Genomic DNA, 19,675 nt, shown 5'->3' on the forward strand with positions numbered 1-19,675 from the left:
GGCATTTTTTCCCTCTCAATTCTTTTGCAAAAGAAATGTCAACAAATAAACACAAGAGAACCAAAGAAACTAGCAATTGAATGCCTACTGTATACCAGACATTTACACATTATTTCACTTAATTCCCACACCAAATCTATAAAGTAGGGAATATTATTTCCACTTAGTAAATGAAAACAGGCCCAGAGAACAAAGAGCAACCAAAGTAAAAAAGCCAGGCAGAGCCAGGGTTTGAACCCAACTCTCCCAATTTAAAACCCTTAGCCCCTCTCTCTAGGGAACATTTATGACCTCATGGGGCTGTAGTTTTAAAAGCACAGGATTGGAAAAAAACCTGATCCCAGTAAAGAACGAAGTGACAATCAGCCTTGTCACTGTTGGTAACATTCTTCCTAAAATCCTAGGTGGGGAAGGAAGAGAAGAAAGGAACAGAAGCAGCATGTGCTGAAGCAAGTAAATGAACACTAGGGCAAGACACTGACTCAGCTCTGGAATAATGACAATAATGGCAATGAGTACTTATGTACAGCTTACTATGTACCTGTACTATTCTGTGAGCTGCACATACACTCATCATTTAATCCTCCCAGCAAGATAACCTTTTTGGAAGGAGGCAGAACAAAATGGCAGCTGAAGAAGATCTTCCAGTAATCATTTCCCCACAGACACACCAAGCTGAACAGCTATTGATGCACCATGTTAACTTCACAAGAGCTAAAGAAATCAGGTAGGAAACCTTAGTGCCTATTTTTAGTACAACAAGATACTCATAACAAACCTACAGGGCTGGTTCTGCACACCCCTCTTACAGATGAAGAAACTAGTGCAGAAACTTCAAGGGTATTGCCCAAAGGAACTGTTTGTCACTGTCAAAGCTGGGATTCAGACTCAGGCAGTCTGCCTCTGAGAACATGCTGTTAACCATTGCACAGTGCATGAAAAGAATGAAGAACTGGAAATTTCAACATATAAAAAAAGTTAAAACAAATTATACCAATTTAACTTGAGATTTAAGAAAAGTAACTCTAAATCAATACATAATGAAAAGCAACTTCGCACTTCTGCAAAGAAAAATAAGCATGTACTGATGAGTTTTGTTAAATGCTAAAACAAAGTGGCTGCAAAATCTACTCAGATCTTTAAAAACAAGACAGATTCACATTTGTCTAAAGAAAATTTAACAACAGGCAGGACTCTAATAAGGATGTGGGATTGACTATATGCTTAAAACCATCCTAATGAAACAAGTTTAAGATTTTTTTGTGTGTGCACCTGAATTACAAGTGGTTTCTCTGACACCGAGGCTCTGTGTGATGACGTTGTATTACACACGCGTGCGCGCACGCGCGCACACACACACACACAATTACTAGGGATATAAGTCAAAGTGTAGCAGTGTCAATTCCTGTTCTTGCTCCTTCTTTGTTTTGTGTGTGTGACACTGGGCACTGAACCAGCAGAGTTCTGCTTCTGAGATACTCCCAGCCCTTTGAAAACAATTTTTTTCTGGCACATACCTGTAATTCCAGGGGCTCACAAGGCTGAGGGAGGAGGATTCCAAGTTCTAAGACAACCTCAGCAATTTAGTGAGGCCCTAAACAACTTAGCAAGACCCTATATCAAAATAAAGGTGGTGGTGGGGACTAGAGATATGGCTCGGTGATAAAGTACCCCTGGGTTTAATCCCTGGTACCATTCAATCAATCAATCAGTATCTCATTAAAAATTACATTTCTTACCTCACTTAAACACATCCATTTAAGTGAGGTAAGAAATGTAAACGTTCTCTGAAGCCTTCATTTATTTCTTTTTAAAACTAAAATAATTTAAACTATGTTGCCTTTGTTTTCTTATTATTTCTTTTCAGAAATACAGATATTATTTTAAAAAAATTTTTTTTTAGTTGTAGCAGAGACAATAACTTTATTTTATTTATTTTTATGTGGTGCTAAGGATTCAACCCAGTGCCTCACCTGTACTAGGCAAGTGCTCTGCCACTGAGTTGCAGTTATTATTTTACACATCCATTCACAACAGTAGAACAAAAAAGTCAAGCTATATTTCCATTTTAGAGTAAGAAAAACTGAGTCACAAAATTCCTCAAATATCATTTGTTATTTTTCTGATCCTTAAAAAGAAGACACAACATATGTTCACATTTTCTCAAAAAAGCAACTCACCGAAGTTTCCTTCCTTTGCTGGCTTTCCTGTCTACTTTCTTGTGGATTTTGCTTCGTAGCTTCTGGATTGCAAGCCACTGCCTGGGAAATTCACAAGCAATGTTATGCATCATCACTAACAGAAATAGTTATACGTATTGACAAATTGAAATTTTTCTCACTAACAACCCTGCAGAAATCATCAAATTCCTCAAGATAGTCTGGAGCCAAAGTGACTAATCAATTGAAGAGGATTTGTGCAATGGTAAAACATAAATGGCAGCTGGGAAATTCTACAGCAAATTTGGTTAACAATGCTCCTTAGTGTCTGAAGCTGCTGTGACAAGCACTAAATCTACCAGTCTGCAGGAAAACCCATCAAACTGAGTGTAGCTGCCTGTGTTGTCCTCTAATGCCTCAGCTGTGTGACATGTTCTCTCGATGCAGCTGTTGGTTGGTTTGAACACATGAACTCTTTAAGTCTAATTTTCCTATGTACTACTGATGCTAGTTTTAGTCATTTAGTTTTAATTTCATCTATAAATATTTGAGTACATATTGATAAAAGATAAGGACCCTTTTCCCCCACCACAATACCATTATCATACCTTAAAAAAGAGTTACAATAATATTACTATCAAATATTCAGTCAGTCTTCAAATTTCCCAAACTATCTCAGTTTTCCAGTTGGTTTGTCTGGATAGGATCCAAAAAAGATTCATATATTCTGCAGTCATTTTAGATAAGCAGAAATTAATTTTTCAAATAAGGGATACCAGGTTAAGAAAATCTTCACAAACTGCTCCAAGAGGAAGAAGAGAAGGAGGAGAAGGAGGAAGGTGGGGTGGGGGGAGACACAGTAGCAGCAGCTAGTCATCTTACCTGATTTACACAATGAAAACTCAACATTGGAAAAAAAAATCTAGGGAAATCCAATTACTGTAATCTTAATATAATCTTAATTACCATAATCTATTTTATTGTAAAGTCAGATAAATGTACAATATAATCATCACTTAAATGCAATTTGCTCTATCACATGAAATTTATGGTGAACAGCCCTCTCTAACATTCTGGAGATATAAGAAATATCAACAACCTCCTACCCTAAAATTCAAATAATATTCTACTCAAATAAAATTATTTCATCAACACAAATTTTTCATTGCTTTCTCAAAATGCTGCTCTGCCCAGAATCCCATTCTGGCACTTGCAGCTTTTGTTTCCTTTCATGCTTTTGCAAATTATGGCTCATGGCTATTTAAATGTATACTATTCATTAGGTAGCACTCTAAATGCCCTTTTTATTTTCCAACCACGGGATGAAGCGTACACACAAGAGCCTTCCTTCACTACTTTACATTCTACCCTGACATCTGGGTAATGCTGCCATGTTCCATTTCTAATTGTGCTAAAGCTTTTACTGAAGGTCTAAATTAGGGCAGACTAACAAAGCAGATTCGACTCTGAGAAAGGAACCTGTTGTGCACAGTGCCACATTCTGACAGCTGAGAGCACATGTTTAGTGGCTGCTTTTTATCCACTGGTCAGTAGATTGATATGGATACAATCACAATCCAAACCCTAGAGCAAAGATCGTAAGAAAGACTTTGAAAAAGAAAGACTAAAACAAACACATAGGTGTTTCATGATCTCTTTTCAAATTGTACTTAAGGCAATAAGGATAAACAATTTGTCACTTTGTTTTTCTAGGTCTTATTATCTTGCTTAAACTTTGATCATTACATGACCAATCACTGCTTCAGAGGCAGAATTAAGGGGACTCAACGGAAGAACTATTATTTAGGCTGCTTGCATGAGTAAAAACCCATATCTAAATTACCTTCCCATGGCCACCTGATCATTGGGATCCAAGGAGCTGGTCTTTCGTTCTATGAGTTCTCGAAGGAGCTAGGAAAAAAAGGAAAAGCAACTGATTTATATTTATCATCTCCCAGAACCAACTGACTTTAAAAGGGCATAGAAGGAATTGTGAATGGCACAGTGACAGCTCAAAAACTACAATCAATAAGGGACAACCCAGTGGCAAGAGCATGACTGAATTCTCATTAACCCTTTCATATTTATATATCTTTAAATGGTGGTGATAGCAAGAGCTGAGAACAGAAGTCCATTTGGAAGACTTATTGTACTATAGTTCATTTCAAATGGATCAATGAGTGTGCAACATTCCCTTCATTGTTTTTATGATTAGTTTTGCCCACCCCATTAATATCAAAGGAGAGAATCTTTAAAAGGTCAGATCGGAAGGGCTGTGTGGCAAAAAGGAAAATACATCAGCTTCCCACCAACAGCACAGCTGTGCATGGTTTATTTCTGAACTAGAACCTCTGTCAGGATGATCTTCCTCAAGCAAAAGCCCTGACCATAAATAATTAAGAGCATGGACTTCATCCTCTTGCTGCTCCTCTACCACGCTGGCTTTCAGATAACTCAACCAGACATGATGCCTACACATTCACAGCCACAAAAATTTTAAGGAACCAAAACAAAGTCATTTGGATACACGGCAAGTACAACACAGAGGGCCAGTCTCTCTTCCTGCACAAGTAACTCCACAGGAATCCTGAATTACTCTCCTACTCTCCTATTAATACTGGGTACTCCACTGCATCCCACTTAAGTCTGAAGCTACACCTTCAAGCAGATTTAAGACTTTGTATAGGATCTTAAAGTACTGGGTGAAGAGAAGAAATTGATTTTCAGGTTAAACATTAAAGGAGAAGAATTTTAAGTTATAATAATGAATCTAGATATCACTTTTCCTATATAAGTGTTATATTCAGAGAAATAGCAACAAAAATTTTAGAAAAATCTAAGGTAGCATGCTAAAATAAACTAGTTCCTGTTGATCATCTATCAATAATACAAGTTTGGCTTTAAAACATGTTTCTTCACAAAAGTAGGCAATTATTTTGCAGGTAAGGCATGGCAGCAAACCAGATATTTCACCAAATTAAACAGCTGAAGCCGGGGTAGGATGGTGAAGAAGAAATAAATTCCTATGAAAGTAGTTCACTTTCTAGTTTTTATTTGTTTATGTAAGTAGGCCTCAAGAAATAAATTTATAAAAATATTCACTTCCATAAGATGAATCTTTATTGCAAAAGGGAAAGGGATATCTCAATCGCAATTAAAAAAACCTCCTGCGATGTTTTTCATTTGCCTATTTTGGACATTATTACCACAGCAATTACGTTTAAAAATGTGGGGACCAGAGGCCACTGGTTTATTATCACTAGAAAACAGCAAGCTATTTCTCTACACTGTTTATCTGATTGATTCCCAACATCTTTCTGGCAGCCAATCTATCAGTTTATCTCTCCTACTTCATCACAGTCACTTCTGGCAGCTAAATACAAGATCCAAACCCAGTGTTACAGAGACACACGACACAGTAAACCTGTGTAACATCGCTGCTGTGTAAACAGCTGCCCTGAAGGCTGAGCAGAAATGGGCTTCTGATTCCCAGTCAATATGCTGTGAAGAGCAAGGCTAGAGAATGGGGGAGGAGCACAGCTAATAATAATTAAAAGAACAGAAACAAAAGAAAAGGGGGCAATAATGAGGGCATTTCATTGCTACAAAATAGATCACAACACCATTCCTGGTTTTCCTAATTATCCCTGATCCCTTGAGACTGGAGCAGACACAGCCACTGGGGAGCACACTGCTCCTGGAAGACTACTCCAGCACAACAGGGGTGGTCTCATCTGGAAGAGAGTTCCACATGCCCTTGACAAAGGTTGGGAATTGGAGACACACAACTGCAGTGCATCTATTACACTTTAGTGGTCTCCTCCATTCAAACACCAACTTGGTCCAGCAGTTACTTTCAAGCACTCTGGGTACTACACATATCCTGGGCTGCAAGTTCACTACCCAAGTGCTTTTCAGTCATTGATGATTGAAAAGATATTATGCGTCGTTCTGGCCAGTACAGTTTATTCAGTCTAAAATTTCTGAAGATTCTTTTGTGTCTGAGGTTGGAATGAGAAAACAGAAACAACAATCAAACCAAGTATTCTCACAGCTATTACTATTTCCCACAGCTATCATCACCACTGAATTTAATTTAATTAGGAAAGCTGCTTTCAAGAAAGTTGTTGAAAAATTAAGCTTTAGGGCTGGAGATGTTTATCTAGCATGTGTGAGGCACTGGATTCAATTCCTAACACCAAGGAAGAATGGGAAGGAAGGAAGAGAGGAAGAAGGGAGGGACAGAGGGAGGTGGGAAGGCAGATAGAAGGCAGGCAGGCAGGTGGGTGGGCATACAGGAAGTAAGGAAATGAAGTTTTAGGGATATTGGCTCAATAATTTAATTTCGCTCCTGAGTTCAACTTCATGAACAAACTTTTCCACTAAAATTCAAGTTCCTATTATAGTTACTGGAGGTTCCTGTTTCAGTAAAGATATAACAGTCATGGCACTGATAGTACTAATGAGCATCTATCAACATTATGATACTGACTAGAAAACATACATTCCAGAGCCAGTTAAAAATGGCAGACTAAGCACATTAGGTTATTTTTTCTCCTTTTCAACCCCCCTAAAATACAGTAGCTGCATAAAATAATATATTTTATTATTAGAAAAGAATAAAATGGAAGAGGTATTAAGAGCCCATTTTCACAGACATTTTCAAGGCAGTAAGAGATAGAGGAGTAAGAAGTAATTACTACACAAGTACCAGAGGAGTAAAGAGACCGGTGGAGTCACTTAGGTTCACAGAATCCTGGAGGGAGGAGGAGGAAGCAGAAGATAGGGTGGTGGTGGTGATCATGCTGCTGCTAGAACTACTTGGATTTTCTCCATTATACATTCTCTAACACAGAAAAGTGACTAACTACATGGACCATATCCTCTTACTGGAAGAAAAGGAAGTTTATTTTGTGGAAAATTAAATCACAGAAGCTCTAGAGTGGGAATACAGAAAGCTGGGTTGAGGTACAAGTGAAAAGATCTATGCCAACTTCTGGAAACTTTTGTCCTCCCTATTCCCACTCATAGAATACCAGTACTCAGTTGTATAATTTCCTAGGTAGAAACCAGAAAAAGGTTTTCTGGAAACGGTAAATGGCTGTCCTCCCTGCCCCAAATATTTCCAAGCTACTATGATCTGATGGCATTCCCCAAAATTCATGTGTATGAAACTTCATCCCCAATATAATAGTATTGGGAGGAAGGGTGTTTGGGAGGTGATGGAGTCCTTAAGGTTCTACCCTCATGAATGGGATTTGGTACCCTTATAAAATGGTTTGAGGAAGGAAGTTTGTCCATTTTGCCCTTCTCCTTCTAACTCATGAGGATACAGCATTCTTCCTGTGGATGTCAACATAAAAGCCACATCTTGGAAGTAAATAATATCTCTCACCAGACAACCAAACCTGTTGATGTCTTCCTCTTGGCTCCCAGCCTCCAGAACTGTGAGAAAATAAAGTTCTATTCATTTTATAAATTTCCCAGTCTGTAGTATTTTGTTATAGCAACACAAACAGGCTAAGACACAAGTTCTGACATTTGAGGGTATGATGACCAATGGGGTAGGTCACAGAATAATTATATTTAAGAAGCAAGAAGATATGCCCAGATTTCAGAGATTCAAAAAAAACCCTTTTTAATACCTTAGCCTTAAATATAAACAGGCAGTAAACGATAACCACCACTGGAGGAAAGCCTCAGACACAGACCAAAACAAATTGAAAAAAGGGACTCAAGAAAGCAATGCAGAAAACAAAAGAAACAAGGAAAGGAAGGAAGGAAGAGAAGGAAAATAGGAAGATGGAGGGAAAGAAAAAGAAAGAGAAAGACTGAGGAAGGGGGGGTTGGGATTGTGGCTCAGTGGTAGAGTGCTTGCCTAGTATGCATGAGGCCCTGAGTTCGAACCTCAGCACCTCATAAATGTAAAATAAAGATATTGTATCCACCTAAAACTAAAAAAATAAATATATAAGAAAGAATTCCTATCTTTTTTTTTAAAGAGAGAGTGAGAGAGGAGAGAGAATTTTTTTTTTTAGAGAGAATTTTTTAATATTTATTTTTTAGTTTTCAGCGGACACAACATCTTTATTTGTATGTGGTGCTGAGGATCGAACCCAGTGCTGCGCACATGCCAGGCGAGCGCGCTACAGCGTGAGCCACATCCCCAGCCCCGAGAGAGAACTTTTAATATCCATTTTTTAGTTCTTGGCGGACACAACATCCTTGTTGGTATGTGGTGCTGAGGATCGAACCCGGGCCGCACGCATGCCAGGCGAGCGCGCTACCGCTTGAGCCACATCCCCAGCCCAATTCCTATCATCTTAAAAAAAAAAAAAAAAAAAAAAAAAAGACTCAGGAAGGGAAGGCCAAGAACTCATACAAGATATCCCCAGAAGTGAGAGAATATACTTCCCTAAAAACAGGATGCTTTAAGAAGAGACTAAAACAAGAAATTAAACATAATTTTTTTAAAATTTCAATAGAACTAGAAGTGTCTGAAAAATCTCTCACATATAAAATAAGAAGGCAAAAGTATAACATCACCTTGCTCATTATAAAAGAAGAATGAAAATTTTAGATAACAATCCAGAAAGTCAAATACCTGACTAACAAATGTTGGGAGAAATTTTTTAATGAAATTATAATGAAAAAATCTTCCCAAAATTAAAGAATAGGAACAAACCTGCAAAGACAGGCTTGTAGCATGAAAAAGGGTCTTTGCTAATACGCATCAGCATGAAATTCAGAATACCACAGGTAAAGAGAAGATCCGAAATAGTAAAAAAAAAAAAAAAAAAAAAAATAGGTCACATAGAAAGAGGGTGACCACATGTCCCAATTTACCCAGAGAGTTCTGGTTTATGCTCACTGTGCTAATATTTTGTCAGACTAGTACCATAAGTGTCCCAGTTTTGATAATAAACTGTATAGTTATCCTTCATAGTAAGGAATGGAAATCAAAATGGGATATACATCTCAATGGCAACTACAAATATCAAAGGACACCAAAGGAATGCCTTCAAAATTCTGAGGAAAATGATTTCCAACCTCAACTTTCATACATAGCCAAATCATTAACCACCTATAGAGGGAATTACAGAAAGATATCTTCATACACAAAGGTTCAGTTTACTTTCCACACATTCCTTCACAGGAGGATACACTTCAGTAAATGGGAGTGCACAGCAAGAAAGAAAAAAACATGAGATGTTAGACAACAGGTCTAACTCAGGGAAGAGGCAAAGGCAACAGGAACAGATGGCCCAGGCCAAGAGCCACCATTTCAGAAAGGAAGAGCCCAGAGAACTTTTGGAGTAAGGTTTCCAAGCAGCCAAAGTGGGAGGGAGGGACAAAATGACAAGTTATTTTGTATATTTGAGGAATGTGGAGTATATGAGGGGGAAAACCACAATAGCTATATAGAAAACTAAGCATACCTTTTAAAAATCAGCATTATAAGCTCCAGTAAAAAACTTACAAAAGAAAATGTAATGACAGTACATTGCTTGTGGACATTTACTTAGTAAAAACAGTGTAAACACTGACTTATAGCTGTCCCGTTAAATGTGAAGTGGTATCTCACTGTGGTTTTGATTTGCATTTTTCCTGACAGCTAATGATGTAAAGCATCTTCCTATACTTACCAGCCATTCGTATATTTTCTTTGGAGAAATATCTATTAAGAGCCTTTGCCCATCTAAAAATTGGATTGTCTTTTTGTTATCAAGTTGTAAGAAATCTTTATATATTCTGGATAACAGTCCCTTATTATTGGGCTGGGGATGTGGCTCAAGCGGTAGCGCGCTCGCCTGGCATGCGTGCGGCCCGGGTTCAATCCTCAGCACCACATACCAACAAAGATGTTGTGTCCGCCGAGAACTAAAAAAAAAAAATATTAAAAATTCTCTCTCTCTCTCTCTCTCTCCTCTCTCACTCTCTCTAAAAAAAAAAAAAAAAAACAAAAAAAACAAAAAAAACAGTCCCTTATCAAATCCCATTCTGTGGTGTCTTTTCACTTTCTTGATGGTTAATATCATTTGCAGCAGAAGGTGTGTGTATGTTCATGTTATAGAGAATTGAACGCAGGAGTGCTCTTCCTGAGCTACATCCCCAGACCTTTTTAGTTTCTATTTTGAGACGGGTCTTGCTAAATTGCCCAGGCTGGCCTTGAACTTTCAATCCTCCTGCCTCAGCATCCTGAGTCACTGGGATTGAGAATTGCTGAGATTATGGGAATGTGCCACCCAGCATGCAGCAGAAGTTTTTTTTAGTTTTTTTATAACCCAATATTTTCTTCTGCCATTTATGCCTTTACTATTGTATCTAAGAAACAACTGCCTAACCCCAGGTTATGAAGATTTACTCCTGTGTTTTTCCCTAACAGCTTTCTACATAGGTCCAAGATCCATTTTAATTGTCGTGTGTGGCAAAAGGTAGGGGCCAATGTCATTCTTATATGTGTCATATCCAATTACAACATTTGCTGAGGAGTCTACTCTTTTGTTTAAGATATGGTCTCACTATGTTGCCCAGGCTAGCCTTGAGCTCCTGGGCTCAAGGGATCCTCCTAAGGAGCTGGGACTACAGGTACACCTGAACTTGGCACCCTTGTTGAAAAGCTAAGTAATTTTTAAAATACTTGCTTTTATGGCTACATAGTCCCTGGCTTTCTGAATTTGTGACTCAGTGTTATAAATTCTGACTTCTCCAGCTTCCAGGGTCCACAGCTACAGATGTCTGAGACATCTTTAAAAGCTTCAGGCAATCCTTTCTCTAACTTGGTTAAGATAGCCCTTAGACTCCCAACTCCTCTCCTGTGTATTCCAGCCCCTCCCTCACTGGGATACAAAGACAGACTCCCAAGGTTTGGGATTACTCTTCCTTCTGCTTCCCCTCTCTCCCCCCTAAGAATTCTATTCAGATTCTGCCTCCCACTTACCACCTTTTTCCACCTTCAGGGCTCACTAGTCTTTCAAATGATCCCTAAAAGTAGTACTTGCAATTTTTATATACCACATTTGAAGTACAAAATAAATAAATAAATAAATCTGCTTAGATTATAATTTCAAACAGCTAGGAAAGAATCACACTGTACATGGGGTTGGGGTTGTGGCTCAAGTGGTAGAGCACTCGCCTAGCATGTGTGAGGCACTGGGTTTAATCCTCAGCATGGCATAAAAATAAAATATTGTATCCACCTAAAACTAAAAAATATTAAAAAAAAAAAAAAGAATCACTGTACATGTCAAGGTATAAAGTTGGCCTAAAATGACCACTACCTGTAGGGACCTCTCCTTTCCACATTGCCCATTCGCTACTCAACTCCACCACTTAATATTTCTGCTTCCATTACTCTACTGAAATGAGTGGTCCTAGGTCTCAAGATCTCTATGCCTAATGAGCTCTGTCATCACTTACCCTTTAGACTTCTTGAATTCATGAATCTGCTTATTACCACTGCCTATGTTCTAACATCATCTTCATTCATTCCATAACTGTTAACCCAGTGTAAAGGGAAAGCAATGGAGATCAAAGCACATGTGCTCTCACCTGAGCTAGAGTCATCATTTCCTCACATTTCCTCTTGTCCCTCCCCCATTTTGCTCTCCTTGTTGTAGTTAGACTACTATCTTCAAATGCAAGTGTGTCAGGACACTACCTGGTTCCTTACCTACCTCTCCACTCTAAGCTAAACTTCCAGGTCTGTGCCCCAGCAGCCTTCCACTTGCCCATTAGACTTCCTTCTATACTTGAAATGCCCAGTGCTCACTCCTGCCATGGGGCTCTTTTTGAGCATGCACCACCTAGAACAGGTTTCCAGAAGCAACATTACCTCCTCCTTCTTCTGTACTCACTAGTTAATTCTCAGCTTAACCATCTTTTCCTCAGGGAAACATTTTTAACCATGCCCCCTCCCCACACGCACTATCTCTGTTGTACTTAATTTACATTAGCAGATGACTTGATTAGTATCTATTTTCTCTACTAGCTGAGGGTGCCTTCACAGAGAATAGAGTCTCTAGCTGACTGTGCTCACCATCCTGGCCCTGCGTGGCCCACTGAAGGAGCTCAGTAAGTACCTGCACAGAGCGGGAAATCCTTCTGGGAAAAAATGTCTGACTTCTAGTTTATCATTTATACCCACATCATTCTTCATTGTATTTCAACAAAAGGAATCACACTGAATAATCTCATGACTGACCCAGAGTTCCACTATCTATATAAACAACTGAGGAACCTACCTGTTTTAGTTAAATTCTTTTAGATAAGTTTTTGTCATTGCCACTCTTCCTTAGACACTACTCCCCTTCTCACTTGTACTATACAGGTGGATGGCCTACATAATAAAACACATAGGATGGTTTGACAAACCTGGATGGTTTAAGTGAGTTACAATGACCCCCACTTTTTTTTTTTTTATTGTTGGTCGTTCGAAACGTTACATAGTTCTTAATACATCATATTTCACAGTTTGATTCAAGTGGGTTATGAACTCCCAATTTTACCCCGTATACAGATTGCTGTATCACATCAGTTACCCTTCCATTTATTGACATAATGCCTTTCTAGTGTCTGATGTATTCTGCTGTCTGTCCTATTCTCTACTATCCCCCCTCCCCTCCCCTCCCCTCCCCTCCCCTTTTCTCTCTCTACCCCTTCTACTGTAAATCATTTCTTCCATTTGTATTGTCTTGTCTTACCCCTCCTTTCCTCTTATATGTCATTTTGTATAACCCTGAGGATCGCCTTCCATTTCCATGCGATTTCCCTTCTCACTTCCTTTCCCTCCCACCTCTCAACCCTGTTAATGTAAATCTTCTTCTCAAGCTCTTCGTCCCTACCCTGTCCTTGTTTCCTCCCCTTATATCAAAGGAGTCATTTGGTATTTGTTTTTTAAAGATTGACTAGCTTCACTTAGCATAATCTGCTCTAATGCCATCCATTTCCCTCCATTTCCCTCCAAATTCTATGATTTTCTTTAACCATTCCAAGTGTACCTGAATTAAAAACAAAAAACCATTTAAAAGTCTCAAAATATTTCCCACCTCTTTACCATTAAAAAATATTGTAGATCTATACGATCTCTTGAATCTTGTATTCCAAAGAAAAAAGTTGTTCTTCTCAGGAAAAGAAAATTGGTTATAGATCTTTGATGCTTCGTCAAACCCCCAATACCCCGACCTTTTCTGCAGTCTCTTTGGGTCAGACCTTTTACTGCAAGAAAGATATCTGATACCTTTGTAATGAAGGTCTAAATTAATTTTGTTACAATGTTTGCTATCTAAATAACTTTTATCTAGGAAATAGCTTTCTTGAATCTTCCCATTTTCTAAGATCTTTCTAAGGAGCTTTCATTGATGTGAATGTGTGTGCCATACAGTTCAATGTAATTGTAAATACCTGGGTTTTTAACTTCAGCGCTGAGACAAGATATCTGACCTCTCTCAAACTCAGATTCCTTATTTTTAAAATTGTAGCACAGAAAGTTGCTTTGGGAATTAAAAATATGATGAAAGTAAAACACTTAGCAAAATGTAAGTATTCAATACATAAAAGTACTGTCAACATCAAATAATAATACTCATAGATAATTCCTAAACTCTATTTGAGGGAAAAAAATTCAACCTTCCACAGCTAAGTCACCACAGTTGCTAACAATCAACATGTATAATTGTTTTTTCTTTCTCATGATGTCCAAAAGTAGGTAACAAATAAAAGTGAAATGAGAGAAAAGCAGAATGAAAAGATGTAAACATTAGGTTGGAAGATACTAAGTTCTTTCTTAGAACAAATCCTAAAATATTTCAAAGGCCATAATATTTCACTAAGCTTGGCCATTTGGGTTAAAATTTATTAGTCAAAACAGAAAAGTTTCTCATCAGATCCCATATATTCCATTAGGCATAATGAAAAGATGTAAATATTAGTTTGGAAGATACTAAGTTCTTCCAGACTAATTCATGATAAAATGGAGCAAAAGTGCTCCCCCTTATCATTTATTCTATTTGAATTGATTGCTTTTTTCTTTCCATGACCTCCCCCTCCCCCCCTCTTCTTCTTCTTCTTCTTCTTCTTCTTCTTCCTCTTCCTCCTCCTCCTCCTCCTCCAGTACTGGGGATTGAACCCAGAGGCACTTAACCACGGAGCTACATCCCCAACCATTTTTATCTTCTATTTTGACACGGAGTCTCACTAAGTTGCTCAGGGCCTCACTAAGTTGCCAACACTGACCTCAAACTTCCAATCCTCCTGCCTCAGCTTCCTGAGTAAACTGGGACTGCAGGCATGTGCCACCATACCTGGCTTCCTCTACCATCCACTGACAATACAATCTCTCTGTCTAGAAGACCTTCCTTCCATCTCAGCCTATCTACAACTCCATCTATTCTTCTCTGAAGGCCTAGATCAAAAAAGTCATCCTTCCCTGGAGCCTTCTCCAATTCCTCTATGCTATTATTAATTTCTCCCTCTTCTGAATTCTTTAATACACCCTCACCAAGCATTCTGGCTATGTATGTTTGTTCTCTCTAATGCTTTGTTATAAGCTTCTTGTGGGAGGGCAGCAGGTCTCACTTAAATTCTCACACCCTGGCCAGAATTCTACCCACTGCCTTACATACAGTGATAATTCAATATTTCCAAAATCAAAGAGTCAAGTAGTCAAACTTGCAAACAAGGATAAAAAGCATCTAACTTTTCCAAGAGCAAGTATAAAACTTACAATAATAACATACGGGAGAAGGAAATGAGTGAACAGAGTTCCAGAAGGATCTTTTTCCTTTTCTTTTGGTACTGAGGACTGAACCCAGAGCCTCACATGCTAGGCAAGAGCTCTATCACTTAGCTACACCCCCATTTTTTTTTTTTTAATCTTGAGGAAGAATTTCACTCAGTTGTCCAGACTGCCCAGTCACTGGACTTGTGGAAGCATCTTAACACTTAGTTACAATAATTCACCTTTGATTATTAATATAAGAGAATATATAGCCAGAGGCTACCACTGAACAAGTCAAGCCAGCTCTGCCCAGGGTCCTCAAAGATTCCATGGGTTTTTCTAGTTTTTGATTCAGTGTTGCGTCACGCCTCTGCTCAAGCTAGAAGTAAGGCCTATGATTTGGTAGGACAATAAATTCATTCACTGAATGAAGTAACAATGTTCTTAGAACAAATCCTAAAATATTTCAAAGGCCATAATATTTCACTAAGCTTGGCCATTTGGGTTAAAATTTATTAGTCAAAACAGAAAAGTTTCTCATCAGATCACGTATATTCCATTAGGCATAGTATATAGTGTCTTCCAACACCTAATTATTAACTAGAAGTTAAGTAAATCATTTTTGGTATTAAGCCTTGATGTGTAAAGACAGAGTAAGCAGTAAGCAATTCAAATGCTATGGAACTTCCTGTGAATGTGTTTTTCCTTTCTTTTTCCTACAAATAAAAATAATTTTATAAGAACTAAGTGACTGTATTAAGTTACTCTCATCTATCCTAAAAGCAACAATGTACAAAATGTGCTAGGTGTGTAGCTGCATCCCTGACCCTTTTTACTTTTTATTTTGAGATAGGTTGTTGATAAATTTCTGGGGCTGGCCTCAAGCTTGTGAACCTCCTGCCTCAGCCTCCAGAGTTGCTGGGACTATAGATGAGCACCAAAGCACTGGCTAGAGATGTGTCATTAAAAGTAATGACACAACACAGCATGTTGTGTTGAAAGAATAAACCATTCACTCTGAACCAGAGGATTCACAAGTAAGATACTGAAAAGGTAGTACTAACTTGTATTCTGTAACTATACCCATTAAGGATTAAAAGCCCAGCTGAAACAAACTCTCCCTACCTTACCAGCATCCTCCAACTAGCATTTACATGCCAATAATTCTTCAGCCCCACCAAGATCAATAGTCCATTGATCCTGCCACCTTTCCAACATCCCTCATCTTCTCTTCATGTGCTTACTTTCTCCCTTTCTAGGTGAATGAGATTCTGTAGTCCCTCAGGATAATCATTTCTCATACACATCCTCAAATCCCTTAAGGCTGTCCAGCTTTGTCAAACAGATCCACAAACCCTTGAGAATGGATGTGTCTTGATTTTTAGAATTTTAGGATGGGAATATAGGGTATATATTATAAATGCCCCAGGAGTCTGGGATAGCACCCCAACATTTGTGCAGCAAAATACAGGCACAGGGAGCTAGGGTTGAGGCTTAGTGGTAGAGTGCAATCTCTACCCAGTTGAGGCGCAGGATTCGATCCTCAGCACATTAAAATAAATAAATGAATGAATGAATAAATAAATAAATAAATAAACGAGCAAACAAAAATAAAGGTAAAACAAAACAAACAAACAAACAAACAAAAAAAACCACAGGCACAGTCCCACTAAATGGGACAAAGTCTATAAATAGCTTCACAACCATTCAGATCAAGTGCTGTCAAACTCACCAAACAAATGAGAAACTGAGTTTTCAGAACTCTTTTGATTTCAGAATTGCAGAGGGGATTATATACCTGTACTGTTTAAAAAAAACAAAAAAACAAAAAAAACTCCAAACCAAATTAAATCTCCATATCTGTACCCATGAAGCTGAATATGGCTACAGAAAAAGATAAGACTATGAACATGGTCTCACTTGCCTTAAAGTCATTACCACTAACACTACATGGGCCTTTAGTGCTACCTGATGGGTCTATATTTTCATAGTCTTTTCATTCTCCCCTTCTCAGAGGAAACTTTCCCTTCCTCTTCTCAAGCCTCCAGATTCTCCTACATCTCACTCTTGGCTTAAGTCATAAAAAATAAAATAAAAATAAAACAGGGTACTCAGACAAGAGCTTTCCCAGGCTCACAGCCCTTATCTACTTGCTACCCTACTCACACGCTCTGCCTTCCCTCCTGTCCATCAGACCAATCCCTATCTACTTGTGAACTTATCAGCAATTTTCACCTCTTTCTTACAATATCTATTTTTCCCTCTCTACTGGGATCCTTTCCATCAGCATACAAAAGACATCTACTATCTTGAAAATAAAACTTTGTCTCCAACCCTTACTTCTTCTTCTACCTGATATCCTAATTCTCTATTCTCTTTGTAGCAAATCTCCTTAAAAGGTGCCTACACTTACTGTTTCCAAGGTATTTCTTTCTATTCTCTCTTGAACTCACCCGCCACTCTACCAAAATGCCTCATCAAGGTCACCAATGACTTCCAAACTGCTAAAACCGAAGCCAATTCTCTTAATCCTCGTCTTACTTGGTCTATCTGATGCATCTGACACAGTGGAATACTCCCTTCTTTTTAAAAAATAATTTGAAAGGGCTGGAGTTATGGCTCAGTGATAGAGTACTTGCCTAGCATGTGGGAGGCCCTGGGTTCATTTCTCAGCACCACATATAAATAAATAAAATAAAGGTCTATTGACAACTGAAAAAAAATATATATATATATAATATAATTTAAAGTTTTATTCAGATATAATCCACATACCATATGATTCATCAATTTGAATTAGACCAGTCAACGGTTTTGTATATTCACAGGGCTATGTAATCATCACCACATTTAAGTTTAGAACATAATCATCATCCCAAAAAGAAATCCATTACTTCTTACTCCCCATTCTCCCTAACACTTCAGCTCTAGGCAACCATTAATCCAATCCCCCTCCCCAGAGATGGGCCTGTTCTGGACATTTCATATTAATGGAATCAAATAATACATGCCTTTTTGTGACATGCTTCTTTCACTTAGCATGATGACTTTCAGGTTCATCCATGTTGTAGTATCTATCAGTACTTCATTTCTTTTATGGTCAAATAATTCAAGTATATGCATATTTCACATTATTTATACATTTATCAACTGAGTGATATTTAAGAGATTTATTTTGTGGCTATTATAAGTAATACTGTAAGTATTCATGTACAAAAATTTTGTGTGATGCATTTTCATTTCTCTTGGGTATATTCCTAGGAGTGGAACTGCTAGCTCATGTGGTAATTCTATGTTTAACATTTGAGATGTGCCAAGCTTTTCCATAGCGGTGGCTTGATTTCATATACCCACCAGCAACATATGAGGATTCCAAATTTTTCACTCCTTTGTCAACACTTGCTATCATCTTTCTGATACAGCCATTCTAGTGGGTGTGAAGTGGTATTCATTGTGGTTAGTTCTGCATTCCCTAATGTCTAAAGATATTAAGCATCCTTTCCTGTACTTACTGGTCATGTATATCTCTTCTGTGGGGAAATATATACTCAGATCCTGTGCCCATTTTTAAAAATCAAGTAATAAGTCTTTTATTATTGAGCTGCATGGAACTCTTTATATTGTCTAGATATGGGCCCCTTCTCAGATATATGCCCTGCAAGTATTTTTACCCATTTTGTGGTTTGTCTTTTTACTCCCAAGCCCTTGTCTTATTAACTTTCTTGATGGTATCATTTACAACTCAAATTTTTAGACTTCAATCAATTTGTCTATTTTTTCTTTTGTCACATATGCTTTGGTGTTCTATCTAACAATGCATTTCCTAACTGAAGGTCATGAAGATTTATTCCTATGTTTTCTTCTAAAAGCTTTAAACTTTTTGCTTTTATACTTAGATCTATGATATTTCATGAGTCATTTTTTGTATAAATGTCATTCTTGTGCATGTGAATATCCAACTATCCTGATACCATTTATTGAAAAAATTAATCTGCCCTCCACTGAACTGGGTTAATACTCCTGTTGAAAATCAAGTGATGGGGCTGGGGATAAAGCTCAGTTAGTAGAGTGCTTGCCTCACATGCACAAGGCCCTGGGTTTGATTCCCAGCAAAAGAAATAAAGAGAGAGAAAGAAAGAGAGAAAGAGAGAGAGAGAGAGAAAAGAAAGAAAGAGAGAAAATCAAGTGATGGGCTGGGAGTGTAGCTTAGCAGTAGAGAGCAAGGTTGGAAAGCACAGACATAAAGTTCAATCCCCTGCCACATCCCCTCTAAAAAAAAAAAAGAGAAATATTATCTATTTCCTCCCCTCAATTGACCATAAATATTAAGGTTTTTTTTCCTGGACTCTAAATAGTATATTATTCCATTGATCTATATGCCTAACCTTATGCCAGTCCCACATTGTCTTAATTATTTTAGCTTTGTAGTAATCGAGTCCTTCAACTTTGTTCTTCTTTATCAAGATCAGTTTGACTTTTCTGGGTCCTTTTATATTTCCATATAAAATTTAGGAACAGCTTAATTTCTGCCAATAATAATAATAATAATAGGCAACTGTGATTATTATTATTATTGGTACCAGGGAATGAACCCAGGAGCACTTTATCACTTGAGCCAAATCTCTAACCCTTTTTATATTTTATTTAGAGATAGAGCCTTGAGAGGTTGCTGAGGCTTTAACATGCAATCCTCTTGCCTCAATCTCCTGAGTAACTGGATAATGGGTGTATGCCCCTGTGTCCGGCAGCGACTGTGATTTTGATAGGGTTATATGGAATTCTTTTAACTCGGTTTGGG

General features: G+C 38.0%; 1 protein-coding gene and 1 non-coding gene across 3 annotated transcripts in view; one reads left to right on the forward strand and one right to left on the reverse strand.

The window, feature by feature from the left end:
• Positions 1 to 19,675, reverse strand: part of Aatf (apoptosis antagonizing transcription factor) — a 111,726-nt gene that overhangs the window by 30,820 nt on the left and 61,231 nt on the right. The window contains exons 9-10 of one of the 2 annotated variants that reach the window (XM_026398013.2): positions 4,003 to 4,070; positions 2,181 to 2,261 (exon numbers count right to left, since the gene is read on the reverse strand). The exons of the other annotated variant lie outside the window; for it this stretch is intronic. Of the exons in view, the coding sequence (XP_026253798.2) occupies positions 2,181 to 2,261; positions 4,003 to 4,070 (149 nt within the window). The remainder of the gene's footprint in view (positions 1 to 2,180; positions 2,262 to 4,002; positions 4,071 to 19,675) is intronic. 2 annotated transcript variants of the gene reach the window in all.
• Positions 8,007 to 8,079, forward strand: Trnat-agu (transfer RNA threonine (anticodon AGU)). The gene has a single exon. It is a non-coding gene; the product is annotated as a tRNA-Thr (tRNA).

The sequence above is a fragment of the Urocitellus parryii genome, chromosome 7 (genome assembly GCF_045843805.1).
Source record: "Urocitellus parryii isolate mUroPar1 chromosome 7, mUroPar1.hap1, whole genome shotgun sequence".
Lineage (NCBI taxonomy): Eukaryota > Metazoa > Chordata > Mammalia > Rodentia > Sciuridae > Urocitellus > Urocitellus parryii.